The following is a 14506-nucleotide window of genomic DNA, read 5'->3' on the forward strand; positions in this document are numbered from 1 at the left end:
TATTCCTGTGTACATCCCATACTGCCTTAATTACTGTACCTTTATAAAAATTCTTGATATCCTGCAGTGTTATTCTATAAGACTATCCTGACTACTTCTAGCCTTTTGCATTTTAGTGTAGCTCTTAGAATCATCTTTTCAATTTCTGTAAACATTTTTCTGGGATTTTGATTGGGACTGCATTGAATCTGTAGATCAATGTCTGGAGAAATCACAGTTTTAGAATATTGAATATTCTAGTCCAAGAACATTAAATATCTATTTATTTGTATCTTTAATGATCCTTAATATTGTTTTGACTGTTCCATGTAGAGGTCTTACACATCTTGTATTAGATTTATTCCTAAGTATTTAATGTTTTTTAGTGTGACTTTAAGTAGTATCAGTAGTACCAAAATAACATCATTTAAAATTTCATATTTTAATTATTTGTTTTTGGTACATATATGACTAATTTTTGTATAATGACCTTGTACCAGTGACCTTATTAAATTCACTTATTAATATAACAAGTTTATCTGTTGATTCCTTCAGATTTTCTATGTGTATAATCAGATCATCTGTGAATAATACAGTTTTATTTCTTTCTTTTCAATCTTTCTGACTTTTATTATCTATTTTTCTAGTCTTTTTGTACTTCCTAAGACCTCTAGTACAACATTGACTGGAAGTGGTGATAGTGGGCATTCTTTTCCTGATCTCAGAGTACAAGTTTTCAATAGTTTACCATTAAGTAATTTTTGCTGTAGGATTTTTTAGACACTTAGGAGATTAAGGAGCTTCCCCTGTATATCCAATTTGCTTAGGGTTCTTTTGTAAAAAATCATAAATATATATTATACTTTATAAAATGCTTTTCTGTATACAATGAACTTAAAACACTTCGTAATTCTTTTAATGTGGTGAACTATGACGATTAATTTTCACTTGTCAAGCCAGTTCTGTATTCTTGTAATAAACTATACTTGTTCATAATAAATTCTGCATGAAATGAAACTTTTGTCATTATGAACCACGCTTTTTTATTGTTAGTAAAATTTTACTTTAAGAATCTACTTTAATATTTATATAGTGACAATAGGTTTTTTTAAAGGTAGTTTTGCATGGTGTATTCTTTCTGTTCACTTTCAACCTTTTTGTAATCTTTGTATATTAGATAAAGCCCTTAAAAGCAGCATAAAGCTTAAAAAATTCTGATTATCTTTTTCCTTTAATTGGAGCATTTATCAATTTATAAGTAACATAATTACTGATATATTTGAATTTAAATTTACCATCTTACTCTTTGCTTTCTATTTGTCCCATCTGTTCCATACTTCCTTTTCTCTCCTTTCTTGCATTCTTTTGGATTATTTTTTATTATTCCATTTCCTTCCTTCTAATAGCTTGAGGGATTTATGTTATTTAATATCACCGTAAGTTCTTTATAATAAGTGTTCTATTAAGATTTTATTTTGTTTCTGACAGATTGAAATGATAAATAATGTCTGTTTTCTCACTGTCAGGTATGATTTTGATAGCAAGCTTCTCAAATAGTGGGACATCACACCTTACACCTTCGCTTACACTTATATACAAAGAGAATATAGTTAGAATGATAGAGTATCAGGAATATTACTGCATACTCAGCAAAATCACAGCCTTTCAGTACTTAATGCAAAAATTTTATTTGTCTCAAATCTCACACTATATTCCCAATTTGTTTCTCAAGTTTAACATTGGTATTTGTACATTTAAATTGTCATTTAAAATGAGATATCTATAGTTCTTTGAGAACAGTAGGATTGAAACTAATAGTAACATTAAGACAACTTTCTAAAATATGTACAAGGCTTACAACTTACAAAGTACTTTCACAGCATTATTGTATTTAATCAAACCAGGAATTTATAAATGCAAAGAATAGAATTTACCTGGAAATGAAAATGATTAAACTTGTGGATGGTAGAAATGTAGTTTTAAAAGATATAAAGCATGGAATAGGGCTAAACAGATATATAAAACAGCAATAGACAAAAGAACAGGAAAAAGAAAATGTGTTCATTTACATTCTTTAAGTAATATCTCCTGAAAAAATTCTAATTAGACAGCATAAGGAAACCCTACCTATACTTGGGTTAGCAAATTACAGCCTGTGGGCCAAAACTGGCCTTGCCCATTTATTTATGTACGGGCTATGGCTGCTTCAGTGGCAGAGTTGAGTACCCTGCAAAACTGAAAATATGTACTATTTGGTCCTTTAAAGAAAAAGTTTGCAGACCCCTGACCTATAGCAGATTTTCATCTCTCCTCTCTGCCTGGGCAAATTCTATTCTTACTCAAGTTATCTCAGACATGTTAGAAGAGAGGCAAATGGGAAGAGAAAGACAAATATGGGAAATTCATAAAGCAGACAAAAACTTTTACCATTCACTTTCTGATCTAATGTAGGCACTGTTCAGTGATAAAACTGTACTTCTGAGAATGTCAGTGAGATGCTTGCACATGCTGCATAAAAAGTGTCCCTTAAACACACATACCCCTGGACACCTTGCTCCTGTTTTCTAGCATCTCTCTTTCTCTCTGTGCTATGGATGCAAATAGCCCATTCAAGATTCAAATGGAAGGAAGGAAAGGTCTCTTCTTGGACACCACCAACAGACTTACCTCCGGCAAAGTGAATACATCCTGTTGGAGGCAGTGATTCGAAAGTACTCTGGTTTTGAGCGCGAAGAGCTGCTACTTATGGTTCCCAAACCTAAACGCTGATAGTCTCTGAAACAAGCTTTTTCCACTAACTGTTCCATTGTAGATTTCTCTGAAGCCTTCAGGGTGGTACTTGTGGGGAGTTCACTATCATCTGAAACTGTGATGGCAGAAACAGGTTTTGAAGAAATGATATAGCTCAAAGTAGAGGATTAAAAACTTCCTTCTGAAGAGGATCCTTAACCAAGAGAGGTTTATATTAGGGCTAGAGGTGCTATGTATACCAAAATTAAATCATGTAACTTCTCTGAGGAATCATTATGCTTAAACATAAATTAAAACTGTAATAGTCAGGAAATAAAATATCAGGAGCTCAACTAACTCAAAATGTCAGGGAAAGTAACTCAAAATTTCTAAAAACAATATAATTTTGAATTCATTACCCATATTTCTCTGTTTCAGTCAGGCTTGCTTATTAATGTCCACCCGGAGTGATTTCTGTTTAGAACTCTATAGAATAAACACTCATACTTTGTGAGAGACTAACCTGTCAGTAAAACTGATCTCTAACATGATCACTACACAAACTCATCATTCCAGGTTTCAGTTAACTTCAAACAGCATAAATTTTTATTAGAAATTTTTAGATTAAGCAGAAGTTCACTAGTGGGAAATGACCTTTCTTAGGTATGAAGGAGTTGTATTTGGTAGAAGTTATATTTTGTCAGAGGATGTGGTATATATGGGAAACTCCCTCACAATTTTGCAATCTCAGGTTACAGAATCCTTTAAGATTTTAGATGTTGGAAGAATTCCCAATAATGAAGTATTTTAGGGAGGATTTAAAAAGAAACAACATTCCTAATTGGTACTGCATGTTCTAAATAAAAAAAAAATTTCCATGTTAAAGACTATCTTTACTTACTTCCCTGTTTATTTTTAAAGTGAGAGAAGTCAAATTAAGCTTTCAGTTTTTCGAAATGTACTCAAAGTTCTAAAGTCAAAGGGAATGATATGGCTCTCTTCCATTAAAAGGAAAAAAAAAACCCCAGCTTATCTCTATAAGACTTTGTGCTTTAGTTTGTGAACTTCACAATGCAAATATATCATTAGGTATCAGTTTTATTTGTGTTGGCCTCTTATCTTTAGAGGAGCAAAGAGCATTATATAATTTGGTCTTTTGGTGCAATAACTATCATAGAATAAGTTTTTGTTCTGTGAAATCATAAAATCTTTGAATTAGAAGTCAATAGTGATGGGTAGCGGTAGTTTTTGTATGGCTTTCCATGTGACTATGAGAAGCCAGGGTTCCAATAAATGGTCTTTTCACTGCCCCCAGAGGCAAGCCCGTAGATACACATACTGAAATGGAGACCTTTAGCCAGTGATCTCTCTAAAGATGAGGTTTCTTTCTTTAAAATGTTCTTGTTGTTATTAGTAGGAGTAAAAGTAGCAGTTGTATAATCACTGATTGAATCTAAGAGCCTGAGAAAGAAAAGGGTACAATGGCATCCTCTCTATTAGATCAGATTCTCTCTAGTGTTAATTCCATAAGCATACTTGACACTAGGTTAAGGAATAACTTTTGCTGCTAGTTTTCTGCCTTTATTTTCCTGACTGAGAGTTATCTCAGCTCCCCAGATTCTGCTCTTTTAAATATTTAGCAGGCACTTTTTTCTTATCATCTAAGAATGCCTTCATCTTAGGCCCCCCATTTTGATTAAGAGCACCCACAATGTTCTTACCAAAACCTCAAATCTTCAACTTTGAATATTTAATGCCCTTATTTCCTTATTCTTATTCCACAACAATAACGTATCGGGGACTACTTTATACCTAAATTTTCTATGTAGTGGGGTTTCTTTCTTTCTCCCTTTAATGAGACCCACATAACAGTGGCCAGTCAGCTCTATGGATTTGGTAGAGGAGGAATATAACTTAACAAAATCTTATCTGAACAATGGAATACTGGGAAAATAAAAAACTTTTTTTCCCAGTTCTGAGGAGCTGTAAGTGCCTCCCATCTTATTAGACAGACCTAGGTTTTTGAGAGTCAGGTTTAAGTGCAACTATGTCTTAGTCTCTTGTTCTTACTCATATAAGAAGAAAGATACAAAGTTCATTCATGAAGGAAAAACAAGTTCTCACATACCAGATATGTCATCCTCTTCATTCCATCCAGGACGGTTCACTCTCTCTTCCACAATTGTCCCTGTCCTCCTCTTCAATAAATACTGTCGCCCAATTGTCATTTTCCCTGCCCTTTTGGCACCTTTCACAATTGTTTTTGAGAAGGTGCTACAAGTCACAAAACCAAAGAGAATGTCAATTTAATATGAAGATGCCACTTATATTTTTTGATACCTACGTTGCTCAACTTGTTCTCTATTCCCACAGCCACTAGCATTGTCCAGACCTTCATTAAGCCTCTCTTTCTTTTTTTTTTTTTTTTTTTTTTTTTTTTTTTGCTGTACGCGGGCCTCTCACTGCTGTGGCCTCTCCCGTTGCGGAGCACAGGCTCCGGACACACAGGCTCCGCGGCCATGGCTCGCGGGCCCAGCCGCTCCGCGGCATGTGGGATCCTCCGGGATCGGGGCACGAACCCGTGTCCCCTGCATCGGCAGGCGGACTCTCAACCACTGCGCCACCAGGGAGGCCCAAGCCTCTCTTTCTTTAGATCACTTTTTATATGTCAGCAGACTAATTTCCCATAAAACACTGCTGTCATCAGGACACTGTTTTAGGCAAAAAGTGCAAGAACCTAGAGTGGGACACAGACTACTTATCATTCCCCATCTAAACTCCTCAGTTTGGCTTTTTGGTCAAGCATACCCCTAACCCACTCTGGTTATCCATGCCACTCCCCCCACCAGTTCCCATAGACCATGCTTGCGGAAGTCCTCCTGCGTAGAAAGCCAGCCTGCCTCCTCCTCTGCTGATTCAAACTCTCTACTAACGCATAAGTTTTTCTTTAAGATCTTGACAATTATAACTGGCAACACCGTTACATATTACTTAAGTGTTTTAAATGTGTATGTGTGGTGTCCTGCCTTCTGACACTAGAAGCCTTCTGAGATACAGAAAAGAGTAAAATCATTCCCCTGTTTGAGAGGAGAAAAAATAAGAAACCAGAAATTTGAGTATCCTTTTGAGAGTCAGCTTTAATTAAAGAGAAACTAGGATTTAAGTCATTTGGACCTAAAAGTACTTTATTTATTTAAATGGTTTACTTTTTCTTGCTGATAGAAATTCTGGGTATAGATATCTACAATTCAAAGAAGTAAACAAAGAACCTATTTCCTGAATAATCATATTGAGATGAAGGTTTCAAGTAAGATTGTTTTTGATTATGTTCTTCTTTATTGCAAAGAACAGAACTCCTTTTGTGTTTTCTTGTCATTTGATGAAAGGTAGTAAGGATTCTTTTGTTGTCAAATAGTTTTACCAGACCTTGTCTTTAGTGATCTGAAGTGTAAATCTGAGGGTTATGAGCATGTTTTACATAGCTGTTAGAAATCACAGAATGCTGATATTTCCTAAATTAAGCCTACTGTGAATCACTTCAGGTGTAACTTAAACTCAATGGGATTTTTGAATTTTTTCCAGCTAGAGCTATATCTTTTGTTTTATATATGCAAGACAATTCTAAGATATTTTAAAATTTAAAATTGCTATATCTCTGTTGTAGCTTGACAGAATCAGCTTGATTTTATAGATATATATATAACCAACCCCACTCTGACAGTTTCTAAACATAAAACACCATACAAAGCTTTGTTTCTTCCATAGAGGGCTGAGATAATGAATATCATAGGCTCCCCTGTGACCCCACAGTGCTAAGATAAGATGCTTGGCTTACCATTGTAATTGCCTAGAAAGCTGTTTAGAAATGACATACTGTCTGTGACTTCAAATCACCTATAATCCCCAACCTACCCCACTTTCAGGCAAAAGGAAGGCCTTTTCTCCAAAATATGCAGAGTACTCCCTAATATGTAATTTGTACTAGCAGATGCTCAAATTCCAGGTGTTTGATGATGAATGGACTGCAATGTTAAGCCTTATATTTTATCACTAACTGAAGAGAATTTTAAAGCAATTGTTATTTTGTAATAACTGAAATTTAAGTTTCAACATGAATTCCTCAACATTTTCATCAGAAAATAAAGATTCCTACTAAAGAAATATGACAAGTAAATGCAATGCCTGATCCTGGATTGGATCCTGTACCAGACAGAAAAAAAAGTAGCTGTAAAGGCTCATAAGCAAAATTTGAATATGGAATCTGGGTTAGGTAAAAGTTTTATGACAATTAAATTTCCTGGTTGTGATTACTGTACTGTGGTCATATAAGATAATGTCTTTGTTCTTAGGAAATGTATATTGATGTATTTAAGGATAAAGGGGCACTATATGTAACTCAAATGGTTTAGAAAAAATATATATATGAGAGAGAAAATGATAAAGAAAATGGAATAAAACAAACAACCGGTGAATCTGGGTAAAGGGTATACAGGAATCCTTTGTACTATGTTGTAACTTTTCTATAAATTTGAAGTTATATCTAAATAAAAAGTTACAAAAAAAGAAAAAATAAACATTCTCATCTCTAGACCAGAGCAAAACTGTCTACTAGGCCTGGATATTAATGAAAACTGAAGTTAGAAAGCGATCAGTACAGGAAAAACGGAAAAGAGAATTTCATATTCTAAAAATGCATCATGAGCAATGGACATGATTGTTACATATATTGATGCTGCTGTTCCGTAACTCCTGAGCTTGGTTCAATGGGTGTGACAAAATAGCAAACAAAAAGAACAGTCACATATTGACCCAAAAGATAGGTCACTTCGCCTGACAGTCAACTATGGGAGGGCTGAAATGAAGAAACCTGTATTCTTACCGAAAGGAAGTATTCTTTTCCTTCTGCTTGGGTAAAATTATTTGTGGGGTAGTCTGTCCAGCAGCAAAAGCAAAGGTGGTAAAAATGGACTGAGGATAACGAAACTTCATCAGCTGTTTCTTAAAGATCTCTACTACTTCTGGACTCACTTCTTCATCAAATGCTACTTTAATCAACTAGGGACAAAAGAAATTAAACATATCAGAAACATTAAGGATTTCCAGATAGCTTCCCCCAAATTACTGAAATAACAAAAAAATAGTAATACTAATGGCAAGAGTTTCGAAGTTGAAGGGACCTTGGATATCATGCAATAAAATTTAAAAATTTCAAAAATAAAAAAGGCTCAGAATGGTTTACTTGTTATAGGTGGTTAGCTGGCAAGGAAAATCATGTATCTTGAAGTTGAGTTTCTTTAAGACTATCTTTTCCCAATTTCTTTTCATTTCTTTTTTTTTTTTTTGGTTGAGCCACACAACTTATGGGATCTTAGTTTCCTGACCAGGGAATGAACCCAGGCCCTTGGCAGTGAAAGCACGGAGTCCTAACTACTGGACCGCCAGGGAATTCAAGACTATCTTTTTTCTATGATGGGATAGGGAAATTAACTTATAGTGGCTGGAGTAGGAAACATGTCCTTCTCATTTATTAACTGTTGGTTCTAGATAGGGAATTTGGCCTAAGAAGGTCTCTTCCTACCCAGAGATACTATAAATCTAGGAAGAAAAAATTCAGTTTGACTAGAATCCTAGCCAGTAGACCCATGCAGCATTCTAGTTTAGAGTCCTTTGGCAGTTGGAATAGTGAAGAAATCTCTAGGTCAGTGCTCTCAGGTGACCAGAGAAGGTCTGGGCCTAGAGATCAGCAGACTTACATTTCACACAATTAGCATATGGAGGTACTAGGGAGGGCTTCTTGCCTGGAAGGAACGAGGCAAGAACTGGAACCCTGCAAATCTGAGAAGTCAGAGGCAAGGCAGGAAGAGTGAGAAGAGCACAATGTCACAGACCGAGAATTATAAAAAAAGGAAAACTAAGAAAAGATCACTCTTCCAAGTGTCTGGTTTGCATCAATAATTTCACAAGTTCTGATACGTTCAGAGCTCCCTGAAAAAACCTTTGCTTCATCAGGGGTTACTTAGAACCTTAGACCTAGCTGTAATTCTCAGAGCTCTACCTCTTCCACAGAAGAGCCACAGGGCATTTCCTTCTGAAATAGATCCCAAGAGATGCTTTCTGTCTAAAGACTTTATCAAACACAAACTGAGGTATGACTTGGCACAGAATAAGAGTCAACTGTGTGTATCTGAATTTCTAAGATCACTGAATATCGACAGATAATCTATTATTACTCTGAGTTGACTGCAGGGCTCAGGAAATGGAGGATTAAATCCAATACCATTCAAGAGTTGACTCAATCAAAGATTACCCTCTCAGACCCTCTGATTCTCCTCATCCTCTAACTCCTGACCATATGATCAAAGGAAAGTGGCCATGACATCATTTGTAGAAAACTTTTAAACAGCAGACGAATGGCTCCCTTTCTTAATACCTGAAAAGATGCTGATGTGATCTGCAGTCCTTCTTGCATGTTCTGTTGTAGCTGGTTTTGCATTGCGATCTTCTTCTCCTTGGTGATGGAGGCAATGGGAAAACTTCGCACAACTGTCTGCTCACCAACTATAGGAAGACAGGGTACAGACTAAGCAACAGCACTTTACAGCTCATTTCTTTTTTTAAAATAAATTTATTTATTTATTTTTGGCTGCATTGGGTCTTCGTTGCTGCCCGCGGGCTTCTCATTGTGGTGGCTTCTCTTGTTGCGGAGCACAGGCTCTAGGCACGCGGGCTTCAGTAGTTGTGGTGTGTGGGCTCAGTAGTTGTGGCTCGCGGGCTCTAGAGCTCAGGCTCAGTAGTTGTGGCTCACGGGGTTAGGTGCCCCACGGCATGTGGGATCTTCCCGGACCAGGGCTCAAACCCGTGTCCCTGGCATTGGCAGGTGGATTCTTAACCACTGCGCCACCAGGGAAGCCCTTTTCTAGAGCTCTTTTCTAGAGTCTCTGCGCTCATTTCACCAGCCTCTGCCGGAGAAATGTGTCTGGAGAGGACAATGTCCCGGAATGCAGTGAGAGAAAGTGCCACGACTCTAGAATTGCATTCATTAATTTTGTTGCATGGCAACTCATTCCTGAGAAACAATCCTTTCCCAGAGTGAAGGAACTGTCCCAGCCTGCCAGTCTTCATTCTAGTTCCCCAGCCTATTATGTGCCACACAAGATCATCTGGTTTAAGGTATCTTAGAGGAAGGGTAGGTTTTATACAGAAGAAAAGAAGTATCTTCAAATATTTAAAAGACATTTATCATATTTAATGTAATAATAAAGCAAAAGAGAAAAGATTGTTAAAGTTTGTTTCTGTATAAAGGTACTATATTATGTATATGTGCCTTCAGAAGATATATGATTGGGCTTAGGCCCAAGATTTTCAGGAGTTTAAATATTAAAGCAAGAAAGGGAAAATACAAATAATTATTTATCAACTACCTGAGGGTATGAAGATGAGCACCTAGAAAAGAAGTAGCACACATGAAGCTTCCCTTGGAGAGCTCACAGTTCCCCACGGGGGAGGAAAGTCACATGCAGAATACAGAATACAACAACATGCAATTAGCTCCTAGGTTTGAGGGAACATGGCTTTAAATATTTCAGAGGGGAGAAGACTTCTGCACGCTAGATGGCTAGAGACTGATTCCTGGAAGAAGTGAGAGAGAAGGTGAGCGTTGAAAAGAATGTAGGTTTGGATCTGCAGAGGGGAAAAGGGTGGGCATTTCAGGCAGCGGTACAAGTAACAGAAAGGAGGAGCAATGGGCAAGGCCCCTCAGCTAGTAAGCCAAAGGGGGTGAGATTTGAACTAGGTTTATCTGACTTAAGAGCCCATATATTAAGTAATCTACTTATTATTATCAGAATTCCTCAGTCCCTGAACTTCTGAATTCCTAACCTGGAAAATTCTCTTATATTAGACTCATACCCAGAGACTAAACAAAATCAAGACATACACAGGATTTAAGTTCTAAGATGTATTAAATGACTTATGCTTATGTAACACATGTCAAATGATCAGATTTCTATGTGGCATTAAAAGAGAAAATTTAAAATTTAAATTAACTTAAAAAGAGAAATAAAAGAGGCAAATACAAAACTTTTCTCTGATGAAAATAATTTTCCTAAAATGTGAAATTAACCCAAAAATTGTCAAGAAAAAACAAGAGACCAATACAAGCTTTCACACTAAATATGGCTTTGATTTCTTTAAAAGACATAAATTAGAGCAATTTAAATGACCAAGTATCTCATATATTTATATGCCCAAAATATATGTTTATGGCCACTGAGCTCACAAAGGTTTTAGTACAAAAAATGCTTTAAGTACTAGATATTTAGCTTTAAAAATACACTTGCTTACAAATACAAATGTAATTTATTTACAGTAACATGACAGGAGAGGATTGAGAATTTTTGCTCTCTTTTTCACTCTTTTTCAGAAGAGCACAGCTATTCCTGCTGATTCATTTTCTTTATTGAATTTTATGAGCTTTTTGCTTTTCATGTGGTAAGCAATCTTTATGACCAATAAACCATCTTGATTTTATCTAAGCAAGGGATTATACAACTGTGAGATTTTGAAGATAATACAGTTTATACATCTGAATTCCACTGTCTAACAAAGTGCATAACACATAGTACACACTCATCAAATGCTATTGAGTAAATAATTTCAGATGAGGAAAGAATTCTAGTAACCATTTATCCCAATGTTTCTCAGTCCTCAGTATGTAACAAAAATACACAGATGTCTGGGTCTTCCCCCTCTTAGAATCCTATTACAGATTCTAATTCAATTGTTTGAGAGTTAGGCCCAGAAAAAAAAAACTTTTTTTTTTAAAGCTTCCCAGATAATTCATATACGCAGTCAAGGCTGAGAGCGACTGCATTATCACCAAGCAAGCCCAATTCCCTAATTTTATAAAAGGGTAAATTGAAACTCAGAGAGGTTAGGGGACTCACTTAAGATAGCAAGATTGGTCAACAGTGATCTAAACCTGAGCTTCTTGATTTGGAGTTCAGTAATTTTACCCAAAACCTTATATGCTTTTTCTATCAACCAGAATAGTATATAGAGACTAGTTTATATAAAGATTTAAAAAAGATAATTTGGACTTGATAAGGTACGCTATTCCTTTCTAATACAGAAGATTGTAGAGCGTAGTAGAAAATAGAAGTTGAGGGAGTTTAGTGAATAGAAGAGAGGTATCTTCTTAGAAGAGAGGTCTTCTGAATAGAAGAGAGGTATGCTAAGAGAGGAATGGGGTTAGTTGAAATGGAATGAGAGAAGTGGGGTTGGTTAGTTAGTGCTGTACAGCCCTGCAATGCTTAGCACACCCTTCCACAAAAGGGATCATGAGTCTGGAAAACCTCAGCCTTACAGTTTACTGCAGGAATCAGAAGGTGGGGCAAATCAGCAGAGGATGTTAGTAGCTGGATACTATGAATATCCCTAAGTCACAAAATGCTGCCTCATGAAATTATTATAGTTTCAGTGGATGAACCATGGTTTGCTCTCTAGAAGATACCTTTGGTTCTTCAAATAAGAATCTATGATCCAAATTATCATTAGCTTTGAAAGACAAAAGTTCTAAAAAAAAGCTGTGTGGTAAAAAGGCTTACTCTGAATCTGAACTGACTTGCAAATCACTGCAAACAGATGGAATCAAAGCCTCATGTAGCACATAGATAACCCTGTTCTGATGGCATTATATGAGCCATACCTAGCTGATCATGGGGAGTCCCTCTGAACAGAATTCTATATGTGGTGAGGAACAAGGCTCCTTCTGCTGGCAGGAGCTGAGGGCCTCCAAGAAGGCCTCCAGTGGCTTCTTCTCTTCCATCAGGATCCAGCAGGACTCGAAGACCTTCACAAACAATTTCTTCTCCTGGCAGTAGAGCAGGTCTAAGAATCTTGGGCTAGCAACAGAGAAAGTTAATTTAAACACAACTCTAGTGGGATTTCCAACACTTGGACCAAGGTTATCTTTGCAGTTACAGATCTAAAAAATTTAAGCCAGACTTCCCAAGTAGCCAAAATGAGTAAACAGATTTGGGAAGAGGCAGAAATGATGTTTCTATATCCAAATGTAAAAAGATTCTTCTCAGCATTGCTTATTCACAGTAAAATCATTGGAAATTACTAAACTTTTTGAGATACCTATTCAATGGAACATTTTGCAACCATTAAACAGAATGACATGGATCTATATATGTGAACATAAAAAGATGCCAGAATACATTGCTAAGTAAAAAAAGAGCTATGAACCAGTGTGTATATTATGATCCCCTTTTAGAATATGAACCAAACTGTTAAAGGTGGTGCTATCATGGTTAAGGGTAGAGGTCGGGGTGAGGAGGATCATGGGGGACTTTCATTTTGTACAATGTGTGCTTCTTTAATGTTTCAATTTTATACAAAAGCATTGTTACTTTGAAAATTGAAAAAACAAATATTTTAAAAAAATGGATGCATCTTTGAAGAGGCTTTCTTAGCCTTTTATAAAGATTAACACAAAAACTGGCCAAGCTATGACCATTTATACATCTTGGGAAGTAAGTAACCACAAGATACACTCCCCTGAAGGGTTCAAAAAAATCCATCTCTCCTGAAGATATAATATGCTTTTTTTTTTCACTGAGCAATAAAAACTATATAAATCAGCACTATTCTTTTTGTTGGCTCTAGGAACCTCAGAGCTAAATGTAAAGCCAAAGTATAATGATCACTGTGTGTCAGATTTCTGATAGAATTATCTCTCCTTTCCATCTGGCTTCTGATTTCTCCTTTGAATTTATTTTTAGTAGTTCTGTTATATAGGTAAGAGGGTCTTGAACCCTAGTCCCACAGACTGGTGCCAGACTAACTGCAAAATAATCATCTGGGAGGCTTGTTAAAGTACAGATTCCCAGGCCAAGTCCCAGGGTACTCCTATTCAGGAGGCTGGGCTGGGATTCAGGCCTCTCAACTTTTAATAGACTTCCCAGATGTTTGCGATGTATGCTTGTAATGCATACAGAGTCAGGAACCTGGTGATTTTATGGTAATTGCCTTAAGTCATTTTTGGGGGGAAATAGGCAGGGCATAAAATCGTGGCTTGGGCTTGGAAGTTAGAATGTTCATAATTTATGCCTTGCCTATAAAAGTAGACTCAACAAGAGGTTATTATTGCTCCTTTGTTGATCCACTATTCTGTTTCACTATACTTTTTTTATGAGGATCTACATGTAAACTCCTCTCAAAGTTTAATGTATCATTAAAACTAGAGCTGGTCTCTGTAGAAGGTTAGGAGAAGGTACTTTCTGGGGCACAACTGTCTACTGTTGCTCTTTTTAAGAGATTTTATACTGTGAAAGCATGTAGTCTGGAATAATTACCTTCTGTATAGGTGGAAGTCTTCTACTCTCTCGATGCACTGCTTCTAGGGTTTCAACGTGCATAGCTACAATCCCTGGGATGAATCAGAGTATTCAAAATGAAAGAGTACCAAACAAGCAGAATTAAAACAAATTCTGGATATTTTAGAATTAAAAACTAATCATAGTTTGGTGATTCCTCAAAAAGTTAAACACGGAATTACCATATGACTCAGTAATTCCACTCCGAGGTATATACCCCAAAGAACCGAAAATAAGACTCAGATACTTGTACATGAATATTCATAGTAGCACTGTTCACAACAGCCAGAAGGTCAAAACAATCCAAGTGTCCATCAACAGATGAATGGGTAAATAAAATGTGGTATATCCATACAATTAGAGTATTATTCAGTCATAAAAGGAAATGAGTTACAATACCTGCTACAACTGGATAA

General features: G+C 36.3%; 1 protein-coding gene across 3 annotated transcripts in view; it reads right to left on the reverse strand.

Moving 5' to 3' along the window:
- Positions 1-14506, reverse strand: part of SBF2 (SET binding factor 2) — a 469274-nt gene that overhangs the window by 55684 nt on the left and 399084 nt on the right. For all 3 annotated transcript variants that reach the window (XM_060105533.1, XM_060105532.1, XM_060105531.1), the window contains 6 exons: positions 14070-14143; positions 12416-12611; positions 9140-9267; positions 7589-7764; positions 4838-4983; positions 2647-2845 (listed from right to left, as the gene is read on the reverse strand). In XM_060105533.1, the coding sequence (XP_059961516.1) occupies positions 2647-2845; positions 4838-4983; positions 7589-7764; positions 9140-9267; positions 12416-12611; positions 14070-14143 (919 nt within the window). The remainder of the gene's footprint in view (positions 1-2646; positions 2846-4837; positions 4984-7588; positions 7765-9139; positions 9268-12415; positions 12612-14069; positions 14144-14506) is intronic.

Source organism: Mesoplodon densirostris, chromosome 7, assembly GCF_025265405.1.
Source record: "Mesoplodon densirostris isolate mMesDen1 chromosome 7, mMesDen1 primary haplotype, whole genome shotgun sequence".
In the NCBI taxonomy this organism is placed as follows: domain Eukaryota; kingdom Metazoa; phylum Chordata; class Mammalia; order Artiodactyla; family Ziphiidae; genus Mesoplodon; species Mesoplodon densirostris.